The sequence below is a fragment of the Limanda limanda genome, chromosome 7 (genome assembly GCF_963576545.1).
Source record: "Limanda limanda chromosome 7, fLimLim1.1, whole genome shotgun sequence".
NCBI lineage: Eukaryota > Metazoa > Chordata > Actinopteri > Pleuronectiformes > Pleuronectidae > Limanda > Limanda limanda.
The window spans coordinates 28,291,851-28,311,190 of record NC_083642.1 but is presented as its reverse complement, the minus strand read 5'-3'; the positions used below and the strand labels follow the sequence as shown (position 1 = coordinate 28,311,190).

The 19,340-nt window shown below is 40.9% G+C and overlaps 1 protein-coding gene across 1 annotated transcript in view; it reads right to left on the bottom strand.

Moving 5' to 3' along the window:
- Positions 1 to 19,340, bottom strand: part of prkcz (protein kinase C, zeta) — a 126,611-nt gene that overhangs the window by 31,231 nt on the left and 76,040 nt on the right. The window contains exons 6-13 of the mRNA XM_061075163.1: positions 18,510 to 18,600; positions 14,021 to 14,092; positions 13,665 to 13,882; positions 7,201 to 7,298; positions 6,108 to 6,194; positions 3,375 to 3,510; positions 3,127 to 3,214; positions 2,718 to 2,837 (exon numbers count right to left, since the gene is read on the bottom strand). Coding sequence (XP_060931146.1) covers positions 2,718 to 2,837; positions 3,127 to 3,214; positions 3,375 to 3,510; positions 6,108 to 6,194; positions 7,201 to 7,298; positions 13,665 to 13,882; positions 14,021 to 14,092; positions 18,510 to 18,600 — 910 coding nt within the window. The remainder of the gene's footprint in view (positions 1 to 2,717; positions 2,838 to 3,126; positions 3,215 to 3,374; positions 3,511 to 6,107; positions 6,195 to 7,200; positions 7,299 to 13,664; positions 13,883 to 14,020; positions 14,093 to 18,509; positions 18,601 to 19,340) is intronic.

Genomic DNA, 19,340 nt, shown 5'->3' with positions numbered 1-19,340 from the left:
AATGCTCTCACACACACTACTGAAATGCTCTCACACACACTACTGAAAAGCTCTCACACACACTACTGAAAAGCTCTCACACACACTGCTGAAAAGCTCTCACACAGACTACTGAAATGCTCTCACACACACTACTGAAATGCTCTCACACACACTGCTGAAAAGCTCTCACACAGACTACTGAAATGCTCTTACACACTACTGAAAATCTCCCACACATACTAGTGAAATGTGCTCATATACACAACTGAAATGCTCTTGCATAGTATTGTGGAATATAACGGTTCAGTGGTGAATACAATTAAATGCATTACAATTAAAAAGGAAGGCCTTCCTTTCAACTGAAGGAAACAGGAAGTCCACACCAGGAAGTGCATGTGCTTTTACTGGATTTGAAGTAGTACTTCAACCACAATGCATGTTCACCTGATCCTCCTTGTTTTTCTCGTCCAAACTTTATTTTTTGAGGTGAGAGGCAATGAAGAGGATATTGTAAGTTTTTTTACTAGTGCTCTGCAATGCATTGACTCATTGCAAAGGGAGGAGTCCAACTATTTCGGTCAGGAGAGGCTTTATAGAGAGCTTGATGATCATACACAAACTCTATCTGCATTTCTTGCTGTGTCCAGATATAATCATGATGATAGTGATGTGAGTAATCTACTAGGATCATTGTATAGATGCTTTCGCAACTTGCTTTATGAACATGAGGCCAGACAGCGAACAGTCGAGGCCTCAGACAGAGTCCTGATTGCCTCCGCTGAGGCCAATATATTGTTGAGTAATGCCGTTGCTTCTGCTAAATTGGTTGAGGGCTGTTGAGCACATGGTTGAGATTCCATCCTTGATCACCTTCCTTTTTAACTGAAACACCTTCCGTTTCAACTGAAACACTTTCCTTTTTAACTGAAACACCTTCCGTTTCAACTGAAACACCTTCCGTTTCAACTGAAACACCTTCCGTTTCAACTGAAATTTTCATATGTCTGTATGAGAGCTTTTCATATGTGCGTGTGAGAGCTTTTAATAAGTGTGTGTTAGAGCATTTCAGTTGTGTGTGTGAGGGTATAGTTTTTCAGTAGTGTGTGTGAGAGCATTTCAGTTGTGTGTGTGAGCGTATAGTTTTTCAGTAGTGTGTGTGAGAGCATTTCAGTTGTGTGTGTGAGCGTATAGTTTTTCAGTAGTGTGTGTGAGAGAATTTCAGTTGTGTGTGTGAGAGGGTATTCTGAATAATGTCCCTCACGGCGCCTCATAGCAACCTGCCTCCCCTTCAGAACCTGTTTGCCTCCAGGACTCTGAGGCAAACCCATCCCACCCTTCCCTGGACAGAAACTCTTATAGCCACTTCCCTTTGGCAGGGGGCTGCGAGCCATCAGGACCAAAACGCACGCCACAAAAACAGTTTTTACCAACTGCTGCTTAAATGCCCCCACCTGTGACTGTAAAACTTGACCTTTCCGTGGACTTTAAGGGTCATACTGCCTTTCATTTTAACATCCCTGTCTAGCTTTTACAACATATTGCACAACACATTATCTAGTGCATTTATATTGTTTGGAATTTTATTTTACATTTTTATGTGTATGCTTGCAGAAAACATACCACATCATATTCCTTGTACTCAGATTTCTGGTTTAACACGAACATTTTCATTTATTTACGGCAATGGCTGATGGTCACGCCACCACATTGCTAATCCTGCAGCTGTATAGGTTTTATTCTGTTATTTTGAGCTGCAGTCACAGTCTATAGGTTCATGTTTACATTATGTAGCCTCAACTAACTGTATAATACTGAAAAGACTGATTAAGACTTGGTTGTTCAGCTCTGTTTGCCTGTCACTGATCCAAAGTGAAACATGTCGACATTTATGGATTGATTGCCACAGAGGATAAATTCTGATTAATTCTAATGATCCTTTAGCGCCACCAGCAGGTTAATGTTTTTAGTACAGAGTTAAAAGTCTTTAATGGCTATGTTGCCAGGAAACAACATTCCCATCTACAAACAAAATCTGCCTCAGCTTTACTATTTAGAGCGATTTAGCAAATGTTAGCATGCAAACAAACTAAAATTAATGGTGAACACAGTAAACATGATACTGATCCTGCTTAACATCAGCATGTGTACATTTGTGTTGCTCCATCAGTCTATTTATCACAATAGTGTTTGAAAAGCAAGGCAACTATGAGAGTCAATATATAATGTAGGGGATGATGGTTCCTTCAGCATCACCATGGTACATTTTCATGTATTTTGTAGACTAACAGCCAGAGTTCCATGAACTGGGGTGAGGATATTTGTGGTCTCCAGATGATTAAAGCTTTTGAAATACATTTTTCTATCCAACTTGACCTTACCTCTGGAGGACTCTTAAAGGTAATTGAAATTTTCCGTATCCACCAAGCAGATGCTAACAATATTTCAAAAGCTTGCTCTATCCTGAAGAACCTTATCAATGTGGCCAGTTGTCTCAGCATCAGCCATCATTTTTGAAAATATTTTTTGCTAGAGTTGCTTTCAAAAGACAAAACGATGCAGAATAACTTAAATAAAATCTGATTTATCAAAGACAAAAACTCTGTTCACTAAAACGTCTGAATCTTTTAGCAAAGAATGAATTCTTCCCTAGTTTCTCCCTGCACAGTGGTGCCATGAAAGCTCATCTTACTCTGTGTCGCTAACAGGGAAGCTAAAAGCAAAATTCTCTGCCTCACCTTGAAAGAGGTACTCCTCTGTGTTCATGTCAGGATTGTCGGTGATGATGTCAAACGGGGACCTGCCAGCCATCATCTCAAACATCAGCACGCCGAGAGCCCACCAGTCCACACTATAGCCTGGGACAAGATATTCATTCAGATAAACATGTATGTGTTGCATGAAAAAACATTCGGCAGGATGCTGCTTTCCATATTTCTTCCATCATATCAGTATAAATCACAAACTGAGATTTCTATAGTCTCTGTTGGAGATCTTCTCCATGCATGTGTGCTCAATGCATCTTGGGATACCACAGCACTAGTCAACATTTCAGTCCATCTTTCATTGAGTATTGGAAGCCATAAATATACTTGTTGGTATCAGTAAACCGATCCAACCCAGCTTGACTTAAACTCATGTACTGACCGTAGTCCTCTCCTCTGAGGATCTCAGGTGCGATGTAGTTTGGTGTCCCACAAAAAGTACTAGTGGTGTCCCCTGGTCTGATCCCTTCCTGAGTAGGAGAACAACGATACAATAAGTCCATTTACATGTATGGCAGGAAAAAGGTAGAGGCCCTATTAGTACTTCCAGTCAATACTAACCCAATGCATTATTGATTACCCTATTCCAGACGTCCAAACAGCCTACTGGAAAATCCATCCATCTTTTACCTTGCACATGCCGTAGTCTGTGAGCTTGATGTGTCCGTCGTAGTCCAACAGAACGTTGTCCAGCTTCAGGTCACGATAGATGATGCCCTTTTCGTGCAGGAAGTTCAGAGCGATGCAGATTTCCGCAGCATAAAATCTATGAGGAAGCAGAAATATATGCAGAAGATGATGTGTCACCACCACAGGCCAAAGGTTCCCACCTGTGCGGGAAAATGTGCTATGGCCTGGAAAGCAGGCCAATCAGGGGGCTCATGTTTATTCATTCTTACAGAGGGATCTGGTCGATTTTCATCCGCCCTGAAACTGGTCACGCCAAATTACAATCTTTTGTCTAAATGGTACAGGCTCAATACGATGACTGACAGTGAAGTGCCCAATGAGACACAAGCATTATCTTTAAGGTGGTCTGTTTAATCTGCTTTGAACACAGTATCAAACTAGAGGGACTTAATATGTGAGACCTCAGGTTGGATGCGATTTCCTTAAAGAAGAAAAATATAGAAGAGCAGCAATGTTAAAGACTCAAGTGTTTGCTGAGCACATTTCTTTCTCCAGAGGATGAACCCTTTCCATTCTGAACTATCTATGAGCTTTGGTAGTGTCTCCCTAATGATCAAACGTTAACATATAATCTAATCTGACACACCTTGTATAATGCCAGAGTAGATAATTGGGCTCATGAACTTAAAGACAATTAAACCAATGAGGAAAAAACAGTGTAAACTAAATGTTCAATGTAGTGTCAAAAATATACCAATAAAAAAGATTTTAACCAAACACGACCGTCATCCTGATGTGAGTGTGTGAAACCATGAACCTAAATTGAATCCATATAATGTTTAGACTTCCTGTATATAATCTCACACTACATATTCCATTTATATGTGGTTTCTCTGTCATTTACATTTTGTATAGTTCTTTGCATTTATAAGTATTGCATGTGTACTTATTGTTACTTTACTGACACAGCAGATTTCCCTGTTGTGGGACTAATAAAGGATTATCTTATCTTATCTTAATGTGTAGTGAGACAGAGTGAATATTACTATCAATTTAATTCCCCTATGCTTACTTCATTCTGTCGCATACTTTCATGTGGTGAATGAAAAGACCAATGAAGCCTCTAGGGGGCGCTTATGTGGCCTGTTTAAATGATAAGAAATGTTCAGCAGACGGTCAGTGATCAGATCGCATCAGATCTGTTCCCCTCTAACCAGTCGGTTCTGAGGTGTTGTTGACTTACGCTCCACAGAAACATATTTTAAGTCAACAATAGCCTTTACAGCCTATTGCTGTGCCAGTGATGAGATGAACTTGGTGTGTATCTGTGGTGAGTCAGTGGCATCTTTCCTCTGCATGTGTAGGTTGTGTGTTTTCTGTCTCTGGGAGATAAGCCTTCATTAACACTGATGAGCGTCTCTCTGTCTGCCTGCTGTAAATCCACGATTGTCAACCACTGAGGGAGACACTGTGGTGGAGAGGATGTTTGATGGAGGAATCACAAATCCCACATCGCTCCCCCACGTTCTCAATGTGACAGGCCTCATTGTGCACTCTTGTTTCACTGCTGGCATCAGACTGATGGAAGGTGCGTCCTATCAGCCGCACCATCCGCCGCCCACTGGCCCGCCTCCCCCACTGCGCGGGGGAATGCAGCAGGGCTCTCGGTAAGAGCACTGCTCATGAATATGTACAATCATTATGAGTGATTAACATGCTGCTTTGCATATGTGCAGCCACTGTCTCCAGAATACAGATTGCAGGGGCCGATTGGGGCCCAACAGTGCCTCTCTAAATTACTAAGCCTTTGATCCAGCATTTATCAGAGCCGCAGTTGGAGTGCCCCGTAAGTAGACAGGCACAATGAATTATGGGTGCTCATTATATTTCTCAGAGGTGGAGAAAAATGTGTTAAGTTCAATTCTGTCTGTAGTGCCGCGTCCGTGAGGAGCTGCTACTTCAAGCTTCAGTTGAAACACAAGTTTGTGAAGATGCTGTTGAGGAACATTTCAGACTGAGTGCAAAGAAGGTGAATACAAAAGTATCGGCAGCCACACACACACACACACACACACACACACACACACACACACACACACACACACACACACACACACACACACACACACACACACACACACACACACACACACACACACACACACACACACACACACACACACACACACCAGCTGTCCCACACCACAAAACACAAGCTGCTTTCATGAGACTGAGGTTTTTTGTTCTGACCAAAAGACAACAACTACAATGCAGTGCACACACTCTGCCCTTTCACATAAATACATCATGTGAAATAGAAAGAAACCCATCTGGAGGAAGTTCAATCAGTCAGTCCAAATTGCATAGATGTGTTTCCTGTGCAGGCAGCTGACTGTGCCATGTCAACTTAACCAAAATCCACTTATAAATCCAGCCGCTCTCTATGTCATGTCCTGGTCATGCAGCTTAAAACTGGAGGCCTCACAGTACTGCGTCCAAGTGGTCCTGATATTTTCTAATTGTGGGCATATTTCAGAGCAGGGAAAGGAAAAACTATATGTTTATAAGTGAATGATAATTGTAAATGCCCCAATAATCAATCAATATGAGTTAGATCCTGGCAAATATGAAAGTAACACTGTTACAGACTACTGTGTCTAAATATAGATCCTTAAATTATGGACTGGGTGCTTCTAATCGTGTAAACAGATGTTCTAACACCTGGATGTTTACCTGGCATGTTCTTCTGGGAGCTTCCTTTGTCGTTGCATATGAAACATCAAGTCCCCGCCGTTCACATACTCTATCACCAGAAATAACCTGAAAACCAGAGCATGATGAGAAAATCCGTCAGAATACAATGGATACTGTGAGTAGAGTTTTAAAAAATGAGGAAAATATAGATACATGACAACATTTCATACATGTAATCACATGTAAAAAGGGACATGTGCGTATGTCTCTTTAATTTAAATGAATCTGTTTGTTGAAAAGACATATTCTTTAAAATACAATTCTAACAAAAGACATGTATATACTCATACTTCTCTATAATGATGCTTCAGAAGCAATGCTAAAGGGTATGAAGCTAACATTACTTTTTTTTCCACAGAGATTACCATTACCCATTACAGAAACCAAAACCAGGGGATGAACCTTCCTACTAACAATTATTGTCTTTGTGGCCTGATATAACACATGTCAGTGTGCCACACATTGAAATGTTGCATTTAGGTCACACATACGTTTGTGTTTCATTTCAATAAAAACGGCCTATGCTGTTTCATGACTATGTTTCCATCTCAGAAATACGTCGTTTGATGTTTATATATCTCATGGTTTGGGCTGTTTTAACGGCTCACTGTTGTTAATTTGTGTCAGTGCCCCATCAAGCTCGACAATCGTTGGGCCTAACATATATTTTCACTACACAACAAATCGCAGCAATTTTTTTTACAATAACAATGTTATCAAGACATTTATAGAAAATGTGAAAAGTTAACAAATTAATTAGTCTTAAAATACTAACACCTACTTTATTAGAAGGTGAACAGTCCTGAAATATCATATGATGTATTATTGAAACAATTTTAATAAATATATTATCATTATACAGTAGACACCTCTTATATCAATCTTGTGCTTAATAAACAGCAATCAGCAGGAGAAATGTATTCCCATGGGATTTGTCTATGATAATCAAAGGATAAGACTCACCAACCTCCTCCATTAAAGAAGAGCAGAGCAGCATCAGAAAGTAATAATTCACATTATTGAAAACCACTGTCAGGTGCTGAGGGCAGTGACAGCCTTATCACGCTCTTACCGACTCTCTGTCTGGAAGCAGGAGTGGAGGCCTACTAAGAATGGATTGGTGGACGCCTGCTCAAACACATGCTTCTCTGTCTGCACCCAGTCAATATCCTGCAGAGATGAGGGCAGACACACGGAGACAGAGACGGCAAAAAGAAAAGATAATGTATTAGCAATCAATTTGTCTGATCAATACACATTCTCAGACAGAGATAGAGACAGACCGCACCACAGATGAAAAATATAGTCAGAGCCCAGAGTTCTCCTCTCAATCAGGATTAGCTTGAGACTCTTTGGTTCCTTGGGCTGTCCCAGTTAAGTGGGCGGACCTTGGATGGTTCGCCAAAAGATAACCAAGCAGCATGAAAGCCTGTGTTAAGAACCATCCACTGGTTAGTCATTGACATGAATGAAGACTCAACATAACTTATTGGATATGATGTCCAGAGAGAGCTGCTTTGTATTACCCTATGTGTTGAAAATGTGAAATATAAAAGGACAACATTGAAGACATTTTCCTCAAAGCCACATCCATAAGGGCATTGGACCATCCAGATATTTGGACACATACATTTTGAGTTACCTCCTCTATTTTAATCAGAGAAGCTCTCAAAGGGGACAGCACTAACTTCTGAGTACTTATTGTTTAGATTTGGGCACAGTGGTGTTAGCATGCTAATGTTTTTGGTGAAGGGTGAATTGAACAGATCAGTAGTAGCTGCTGAATGTCAGCTCAGGACTGAATGACGCTCATGTTTTACAGCACCTTGGTGTGAACGATTTTTACTTCCGCCTCAGAAAATGTTACACTTTTAGAGTGAATATTCCCTATGAAGTCATGCAGTTGTAGCTCAGAAGTAGCATGTTTCAGCTTTTCGGACATGGACAGCTGGCTGATATTTTTTGTCAACAAGCTAATTTAGTTGCTTGGTGTTTGAATTATGTTCGGTTCAACTGAAAATTGTTGTTTCGTATAATTTACCTTGACTGTGTCTGTAAAGTCCACTTGAGACACTGTAGGTTTCAAAAGGTAAAAAAAGGATATTGGAAGATATGAGTGTGCACTAGTTTATTTTAATCTGACAAACTAAGCCTTAAAAATTCCATTTGTACAAGTGGTATAACTCTATATGATATATTAAAGGATTATTAGTATTATGATTACTGATATATTAACATGTAAATTCAGATTATTCTCATATCTCCTCCTTAAATCAGATGTCACAAAGTGCTTCACAATAAAAGACATGAAAAACAGGGATGATATAAAAGTGCTTTTCATTTCACTTGTGGATTTAATTGCTCACACCTCAGTTTTAGAGATGTCAGTGTTCAGCCTGAGGCCAGAATGTTTTATGCTGATTCAAAGTGTCATTAAGTTGACGATAGTTCATGTTTTATGTCCGCTACAACAAAGTCTGTGAGATTTTGAGCCCCCATGCTGCGCCCCAACACCATATTGTTAATTTATAACACCACAATAAAGACACCATTCTGAGGGCATGATACCAAATTCCTTCTGGTCGACTAATTACTGGAGGAATTTAGAATAATGTGGAAAACACCATCACAACACATCTGTTGGTCATCCCAGCTACTTCAGTAGTTTGTAGTCAGTCTGTGGAAAGCCCGAACAAGCTTCCTTTGATGTGAGGCGTGAGACCACTGCAAAGATTAATAATTAAATAACTGTGCATGGATATCGCCATGAATAAATAAAAATGGGATGTTCAATCAAACACTGGTAGAACAAGTAGATTTCCTCAAATCTGTCTTATTAGGGCTAATTTGTTATTGAGCCCAATGTGTTTTGTTCCTCGGCTGTTTCCGTATTTTATTGTGAAGTGTGGAAAAGAAAGATGAGAACTGATGAGGGAAGTGGAGGCGTGATCCGTTTCTTCATGGATTCGTTGTGCAGATGCTGGATGAAGTGGTCGCTCTGGTCAGTGATCCTTCTCTGGCTACAGAAGCCCACAGGACTGTGGAGTGCTTTTTTTGAGGAGTTACAGGTGTTGAGCAAGAGTGCCATCTGGTGGCATTACATACCAACAACACCCCAAATTCAACAGGATTCAGCACTCCTGGTAATTTATCGTAATGTAAAAGTTTTTTTAGTTTTAAAGGTGCACTGCAAACAATGCACATTGTGATAGCTTTAGCATACAAAGGGAAGTAGATTCATACACTCACAACACCTTTCTGTTCTACTTGCACTGAAGTATATAAAGACAAGTAAGTGGGCACCTTTCCTCCAACCCATTAAAGGTGAATAGTTTTGTTTGTGGTGCTCACTGTGCTGAAAAATCACATTTACATAGAAACATCATCTGCAGATCATTCTGGATAACCCGAAGAACACACAGGCTTCATGGTGGCTGTGAAACAGACTGATTCTTGAAACCTGGCAGATAAAGCCAAAGCCATCTGCATTCAAAAAATAATTATGCCTTTATGTATTTCAATTACATGTTAAATATCCATGCAAGTGTTTAAGTGTGAAGAAATCTAATAAATTGAGAGTGATGTAATGAATGAATTAATAAAGTTAAATGTATCCATAAATATATACATTAAAAACACTAATAGTCTTTAATAATCTCAAATTCAAATTATTTGATTTAATCACACTAACTTATCATAATATAAACATTTATTATTAAATGTGACCCATTCTATTAATGGCAGGTAATAAAGGATGGAATGGAAAGGTGATATATAATTCAAATACATAAAGTCACTGTTTTCGGCATCATTTTTTTTTTAAGTGTGCATGACTGGATTTCACTACAGCTATGTAAAAATGGGCCAGTGTAATATGGGTGAGCTGACCATTTAGTAAACTAAACATGGAGTTGTGTTGTAACAGTTCTGCTTTGTGCACACTTCAGGATTTAGAAGGGAGCCCCACACTGAGCCAGCTCCATTCACATGAATAATAAATAATACATGTGAAAGATATGTATGTTTTCTGCATACATAAGAGCATTATGCAGACATTCCCTTTCTGAATTTCACGTCATGTTCATCTGGTCATTCATCACTGCAAAGGCAACGTTGTTTCCGGATTTTTATCATCTCCGGTGAGTCACCCACTCACTTACTCCCGCTTCCTACTAAGCCCCCTTTTTTCCAATTCGTAAGCTCTATGCCACTTTTGTATAATTTCCACCCCCACTCCGTCTTTACCCCCCCTGTCCCACTACTTTCTCCCTCATTCCTTTCAGAAGCTCCTACCAGTGTCTGACTCTCTCCTCTTTGCTCACTCCTGCTTTTCTCCCCATACACCCTTCACAGTTCTATTTCCACCCTGAACTTTGAATTATACTTCCATGCCTCCGTTCGTCTCTGATCACTCTCAGACCTGTTACATGGTCCAGCAGTTCTCAATCCCTGCCTGCGGGGCCCAGAGTCTTTCTGCTTTTCTTTAGGACCGGCTCTTCAGGGACTGCTCCACACTTGGACTGCAAGGTCAAAGCAATTAAATATACAAAAGCAGAAATCCCTTAAGTCTAAGAACATGTACTGAAAGTGTAATTCAAAAAGTATTTAAAATTCACTCCTCATCCATGAAACACTCACTGATTTCACTTTAAAGGGACTCTCACCTTTGTTGCATTTTTACACTTTTTTTTGGATAAGGTTAAATTGGTATTAATAAGGTAATGACACTCTAAAATGCAAGACAGACCCACCAGGAGTAAAAACAAACAATTATTTCACTCTCATAATATTTAGTGAAAACTTCAACCAATAAAATTCTTCGGACCGAAGGACCTTATTGGCCGACAGACCTGTCTGTTTGCTGCATGGACATGCAGGTTTTCCGTCTGCTTCTTGTGGCGCATTCGGGCCCGCGGAGGCAGTAGGTTGTAAGTCTGCTTGTAAATAAAGTTTCTTCAAAAAAATAAAAACACCGGGATGGTTGTAAGTCTGCTTGTGTAAATAAAGTTTCTTAAATAAAACACCGCGGATGGGAACGAGGGGGTGGGGCATTGGAGGAAGGCGGGATGATTTGAATGTGCTGTAATTCTCAAATGCAACAAAGGTGAGAGTCCCTTTAATCTACCCTGGACCAGAGCAGAACATTACACACCGTCACCTTCTGTGTCCTCCACCCCTCCGTGCAACACACACGGGCTTGTCTCAGTGTATCATGTCATCTGAAGTCCACAGCACAATTCAGAGACAGCAAAGAGACATAACAATTTGTGCTGTACAGAAGCTGGGATGCGTCAGTGTGGAGAAGGAATGTGATTAAACTGCTGCACTGGAGCAAAGACAATTTTAGATGGTTTGGGATTTACTAAAACTAGTGCTGTGCCCCTTCATGTCTGTTTGTCATGTTTGCTTCTCTCGTCCTGTGTTAATACGCTGGAGCTACTTCAGAATGATTCCTTGTCATTACTGAGTCCTCCTCAAACAATTCTACAAAATACTGTCACTTTTTATTGTTTGTGTGCTGGACATTGTCTACAGAGCTATTATGATGCAAAGTCAAAATAAAATAATACTTTGTGTTCATTCTACCAGGTTTATCTGAAATAAATATTTTATCGTCATTTTTTCTGCTACTGAATTTGCTTTATTACTGTTATTACTTAATTGATGTTATTTTTTCATCATTTGCATGTTGGCTATTTTAGAGGTCTGTGAAACAACTGGCAAAATCTTCAGACCAAATATTTGAAGACAAATTTCTAAACAGAACGTGATTCTATGAAAGTTGCTGCCATGACGGATAGCAGCACCAGAGACACCTGTTGATTAAAAAAATATAATTATCAAAATCATCTGGCGGGACAAATATTATTGGCTGTATTGTTCATTAGAGGACGTAGAAGAGTACATGTTCAACTTGGTCCACCCTCATTGGCCCTTGTATATTTAAGTTTTATCGATATTGAAAGTAACACGTGTCCAAATTGTACCACACTCGGCACCTCACACTCTATGGCAATTTACAATAGACCTTCCAAGTATGTCACCTTGCCCCCTTCCTATCTCTAAAACAATCCACAGGTAAAATCAGTGGAAGTGCCTCAGGTTGCACAAGACAGTTTGCTTTAGACATGCAAAAATAATCAGCGTTGTAGTAACAACCCCCCCACTCTGCACGTCCTCAGAAATGAATACTAAGTGTACACCAGATGCAATATGCACATGACCGATAGGGGCAGTGTAGTGGAAGTACTATAAGGGAATGTGACAGGGTCAGGGGTCAATGGGAACAAAAGCAGCGACAACAATGGCAGAACATTTTGAAGACAAGCTTATTGACCAAGTCCGCAATTACCTGCATGTGTACGATGTGTCATTACCGCTACACAGTGACAAACATGCTTGGCAAAATAAGTGGCGACGGATCGGTACCATTTTAGAAGTGGAGTTGGAAACCTGCAAAAATAAATGGAAACAAGTCCTAGACCTTTACGTCCGTGCACAACGGAAAAAAAAGAGGCCTCAGCTGGCTAAGCAACTTCATCAATCACTGGTCCACTCTGACCAATTTTTCACAAGATAATACGGTAAGTGTCTACCTACCGATAACAAAGCAAAGCTGTAATCCCAATTGTCATATGTTAACACCAGCAACAACTGGTTTTTAGTTTAGGAGCTAAAAGGCTAAACATTTTACACGTGTCAGACATCAACATTCACATTGCATGCCAGGTGTTGACTTGAAACTCTTGTTGCAAAATGAGGAGGACATCAGCTCTGGTGATCTCAAAATGAACAAAACAGTAACCTCCTCGAGTGCCGCCATGTATATTGTTTACATCAAGCAAATCCAGAAGTTCAATACAGTATGTTTTCTTAGGTGTGCCCTCTAGTGGTATCCTCAGGTAACATGCGTAGTACATGTTACCAGAGTATACAAGTACGTACACAACTACGTTCATGACGCACTCGGTTGTCTATGCGATCGCGTGTTTAAACATCAAGTGTATTTCACACACACAAACACACACACACACATATACATGGTCGCCCTGAGCTGATTGCACTTCTGGTACAGGTCGATAGTGCTGAAACTGAAGCAACAAACCACTGGCCTCCAGAAAACTCCAGAGGGAAGAAGCTTCTTCATATGACATTTCTGTCACAAAAGTGTGTGTTTGTGTGTGATGTGTGTGTGTGTGTGTGTGTGTGTGTGTGTGTGTGTGTAAATAAATGTGATATTAAAAAACGCATTACTGTATTTCATTGATTGTAGTCAATTGTAGTCATACTATTTAGGTTACTCCTCAAAAAACACATTGACGTGTGCAGTGTCACTTTGAGTGTTTCAACGGCTGAAGGCTCATTTGAATGAAAAAGGTAAAGACATCTTGGCCTGACACAATAAAGAAATGATGTATTATGATGTCATCTACAGGTGTATCCATGATCCCACTCTGGAGGTGATCTGGACTGTTTGTCAGTCTGATTATGTCCCTGTCTCACATCCTTGACATTGTGAGTACTGAAGTGTCTCACCTCATCATCGTGGACCAGCTCCTTCTTCACCACCTTCATTGCGTACACCTGCTCATTCTTCTTTAGCCGAACCAGCAGCACCTTGGCGTAGCTGCCGCGGCCGATCACTCGGATCATGTCAAAGTCTCCCAGCCCGAGAGCCAGGCCCTGGGACAGCTTAATGCCATCAATGCCATCCACTACTGCTTTGATGTCCTGAGGGGGGTAGAGGAGTTTTACTTTGAAATTCAAGCCGAAGGATAAACAAGTAAAATTATATTAAACAAAAACCATATCCTCAAATATGTAACCCGAATATTACAATAACTGAGCTTGTGACTGCAGTCAAAACAATGACTATCCAATAAATGAATGACTGTGAGCCCTTCTCACCTCAGTATCTGCATCATCTGTTTTATCCACCGTACAGTTGTGTGGTAAAAAGGATACTGTAATAAACAGATACATGGAGTCAGTAAATTATGATCATTTGTAGACAGATAATGTAACAGAAATGAAGCCATACTTATAGGTTTAGCATGTTTTTATATTTCCAGCCAATAGAGGGAGATAGAGTACAGAGAATAAGGTCTGTATCCACAGGAAATACCAAACTAGGTCAATCCACAGGGGGTCTCAGCACATCTCCTGCCAGGGACCCCCAAACCGTCCAGCACATCAGTCCACAGTCTCCTCATAATAGGATTTACGACTCTGTTCTCTGCGATCCATCAGAGAGCATTAATGTGCTTAGATAACAGTTGACTTACAGTTATGTAAGTGAAGACAATGAATGTGAGGCGAAGCGACCAGGGTCTCAACAAAGTAACCACTTTATTAGTCATTCATTTAACACAAACAAACTACAGTTTAAAGATTAAATCACCAAACTTATTGCACATCTAAAATTGCATGTTAGGTCTGTAACTTTGTGTTATACTGAAGATTGTGGATTTGACAAATACTCTGCTCAAAAAAATGAACACTTTATTTTGACAGTATAACAGCAGGTCATTTAAATTTCAGAAATATCAATCTGTGCATTAAGGAATGGTTTTGCATTTAGGAATGGTTTTGCATGTGTTGGCCACAGACTGCTGCTCTGTAATTATCCTTTCTGACTGATTCTTCTCTAGTTTTGTGTTCTGCTACTGTCCTTACTGCTAGTGTCACTATGGTAGCATGAGGCGGTACCTGCAGCCCAATCAGGTCGCACAGGTAGTCCAGCTCCTCCAGAATGGCACATCCATACATGCGGTTGCAAGAAGGTTTGCTGTGTATCCCAGCTCAGTCTCATGAGCATGGAGGAGATACCAGGAGACAGTTACACAAGGAGAGCTGGACCGGGCTTTAGAAGGGTATCAACCCAGCAGCAGGACCAGTATCTGCTCCTTTGTGCGAGGATGAACAGGAGAAGCACTGCCAGAGCCCTACAAAATTACCTCCAGCAGGCTACTGGTTTGCATGTTTTCTGACCAAACTGTCAGAAACTCACTCCATGAGGGTGGCATGACGGCCTCCTCTAGTGGGACTTGTGCTCACAGCCAAGCTCCATGCATTTCGATCTGCCAAATAACGGCAGGTACGGCACTGTCCTGTCCTCTTCTCACTGAGCACATGTGACAGCAGCAAAAGAGTCTGGAGAAGCTGTTGTGAACGTTATGGTGCCTGTAACATTATCCAGCATGACCGATTTGGCAGTGGTTCTGTGATGGTCTGGGGAGGCATATCCTTGGAGGGTCACACAGACCTCCATGTCATAGCCACCCAGGATAAAATCCTCAGAGAGATTCCCAGACCTTAAGCTGGTGCAGTGGGCCTTGGGTTCCTCCTGGTGCAGGACAATGCCTTCTGTGGCCAGAGTGTATAAGCAGTTCCTTGTGACGAAGGCATTGATGTCGCAAAGTAGACTGACGGACAGACTGTGTAGGAGGTCACTGATTCCCTGATACAGGTCTGGCAGGAGATCCCCAGGACACCATCTGCCATCTCATCAGGGGCAGGCCCAGACGTTTTCTGGTGTGCATACGGGCTCGCATACACTGTACTGAGTCACATTTCTGTTTTTTCTTAGACTTTTCAGTATGATTTTGAATCCAGCCCTCAATGGGTTAATGAATCGTACATCAAGATCTGATATGTGATTTAAGTGTTCCCTTAAGTTGTTTGAGTAGTGTATATGACATAAAACAAATGTAAAAGCCCACCATGTCAAGGGTTTTGTAAATTTACAAGAATAAAGTCATAATTCAACAAAAATCTGTCATATTATTACAATAAACAATAGTTAATTATTCATTTAAGTTCAATCTCGGTGAGTCTAAAGGCCAATTTATGCCTCTCCGTTTTTTCTATTACGGACAGACAAGAGCGCCCTATCCGTCGTGAAACGCCCTCTCCGAGTGCTTCGGACAGCTTTTCGTACACGTCTGATTTTTCTAACTATCCGTCTTCATGTTGGAGACCCGACGGACCGCTCTTGGCTGTGATTGGTCCGCGAAGACATCATTTCCATATGACGTCATTTCCGTATTTCCGGAACTCAAACTTCCTGTTTACTTGTAGCAACAAACATGAACACAACTATGATTCTACGATTAATGTGACGTGTGTGTTAAGCCAGCGGAGTTGTCCGGCTGACGGTGGCTCGTTCGAGCACTGAGGGCATGTGTGCACGGTCACATACGGTTATAACGAGCTTTCAAAACGGCGCTAGCAGGCTAGGCTAGCGGGCTAGGCTAGCCACCATGCTAACTGCGGTGGTAACAGTGCAAGGACCCGCCGTCACGACTTTAATTCCACTTCTATCATGACACTGTTTCTATAATACCGTCAGGTTAGAAGCAAACACTGGATAGTAGTAGTTAGTGTCGGGAGTCCCTGCTGACTGTGTGTGGAAGCTGGGGGGAGCTAGCTAGGTCCGTGTAGCCTCTAGCTACATGTAGCCTCAAGCAGATTCAAGCTGTGGAATCAGCAACACAGTTCGGAAACAAAACCGGGGAACCGCTGCCCTAAGAAACGATTACATCAGCATTTTGACCCGCTGGGTGTCACTTTATTTAGTTCTGTTAGTTGCCATGGTTCAGTGTGTGGGACGCAAGCTAACATGTAAACAGAGACACGTGGACTTCTTCTTCCCAAATGGGGTAGGCTTCTCTGAGCTCGTCTTCCGTTGCGCCACCTATGGGTTTGGCGATGAATTTTTTCATACGTACTGTGTCGGAGAAGTAAAAATCAAAAAGACTCTTTGCCCCCCGCTGAGACCTCTCCGAGAAACGGACACGTAGTAGTATATAAGAGCCTTAAGTGAGTTGAGCAGATTTATTGACATTCCCTATGGGGAGTCAATATATATGACATTTACAGGGACGTGGGGTCACCTTAACCTTTGACCTCCAGGCACCAAAATCTAATCAGTTTTTCCTTGGGTCAAAGTGAATTTTTATTCAAAATTTGAAGAAATTCTCTCAAGGCATTCTTGAGGTAATCGCGTTAAAGAGAATGGAAGAAGGAGAACATTTGCAGCAAAGAAAATTTGCAGCAAAGAGAATTTGCGCTTATCACAGTCTCCCTCTGGATCCAAACATATAATTTATACTTCAGTATTTTATTGATACTTTATTCTCGTAAATTTACAACTCTTATTGGATCACGACTTCTTCAAAAAAGTATTACTTTTTTCTCATAATATTACAACTTAATTATTGTATATTTACAAAATATGTCCCGACTTATTCTTGTAAATTCATGACTTTTTTCTAGTAATTTTGAGACTTTTTTCTTGGAAGCTCATATATTTTCTCCCTTTAAGTGACACCTGTAATCCATTTGTTGAACCTGTGCTGTCAGTAGATATTAATGCACACAGGTTCATGTCCCTCTGCATGTGGAGCTATCATTGTAAATAGCCTCATGTAGCATCATTACTGTTTACTGGATTGTGTGCCATGTTAGCTGCCAGTTGTCTATCAGAGTTGCCATGTGCTCATTTCTTTTTACATGTATAAGTAGTATTAACATCTTAACATTATGAAATGGCCTTTAATCATTGAGTTGACAAGAATTTAGAAAACTGCAAAATCATTGTCGATTACAAAGGTTGATGACAAACTTGTGATCTGCTACCTGAGCATTTTTACTAAACAAAAAACTCAACCAATATCCTGACCTCTCCACAGGGCTGTGTTAGCAATGCTGCACCTTTATCATTCTGCCATGTAAGAAAAAACAACAACGATTACATTGTCTCTATAGCTGGGATAAAGGACCTCTGCAAAATAATGTTCGGGGGAACTTGTTTTCATGGAATATTTGCACGTTGGAAGGCCATCACTGTTTCCCCACAGAGAAAATGCCACAGAAACAGTACATATCGACTGAGTAAACTGCATGATCTAAATAAATGTCAAAAGTCTGCATTTTCAGTGTGCAGGCTACAGCTCTGAGGTTGCTCTCATTATTGTTTCCTGTGGTGCAGTGGATTTTGGGAAAGGTAATTGTCCATGTGTTTGCTCCCTCACCATTCGGTTATCAGGACACTCGTAACTGCGAATTCTTCCAGAATATAAACAGTGAACAACCCTGAAAGGTTTGACATGGTCCCAGCAGCAGCCATGTTTTTATATTCCGATAAAAGCTTTCCAGAATTAGAATTCCTTTACATAGGCAAACTTTAAGCAATGGATGAATTTAAACGTATATCCGAGTATGATGGCTCCTGATGGTTCCCTCAGAGATTTGGTTTTGTGCTTCCTCAGAAATAAAGACTCTGAGTGTCATTTGAGCTTGTTTGACTGGGTTACATTAACAATGTGTGTAGAATATCAAGATGTGAGCTAAAGAAAGAATAAGGTTTCCGTGTCTTACTCCGATCTGAGTCCTCTGTGTCATCCGGTGGAAGGTCCACCTCCTCACTCTTGGCGTCTGACGGGGGCTCCTGTGATGGCATGACTGGATCCTGAACAAAGAAGTGAAGAAATCCACCTAAATATCCATCAAAAATTTCCCCAAATATCCCAGGAAATATCAACTCCAATTGCTACACAGAGAATTTATGATGAGACATGTTTGCAAGGACCAAGGAAATGTGTCTGTTTGGAGAGATGCTAAGCTAATGCACAGAGAGCTGCTAAGTCACTTATCCAGCACTGAAGGTACTGAACTGAAGCTGTGATCGAGGGGAGGTATCCCCCTGCTGACAGCAGACAGTTCCCTCAGCACCAGAGCATGTACTGTATTGACTACATTGATTTTCTAGTCAGGATTCAGTTTTGGATCTTTGTGTTTTTTCAGACGCTTTGTGGTCAAACGGATTGATTGCATGGAGCACACTGATTTGCTGTCACTAAACTTGAACTTTTGTTTCAGTGGACTGGGAGGAGTGAAGAGGACACACAATCCACAGTGACAAACAGGAAACGGGCAAAGAGAGATTTTCCGAGTTGTGTACAGCAACATCACATCTTATTAAACTATTTACTGCCCTGAACAAAAGTAAACAAAAGTCTCCAGATAAACACACAGTGCAGAGCAGCCGTGTGTGAGGCCTGATCGCTCAGAGTGAGGCACATTCTTTTCCCTTTATCAAAGCTCAGATGACGATCACGACAAGCTGTCAGCCTTACAACTCTAAAGCAAGATTCTATTTCTGCTCATGAGAAGAAGCTTTTTCATTTTCACTTTCAAACAAAAGAAAAT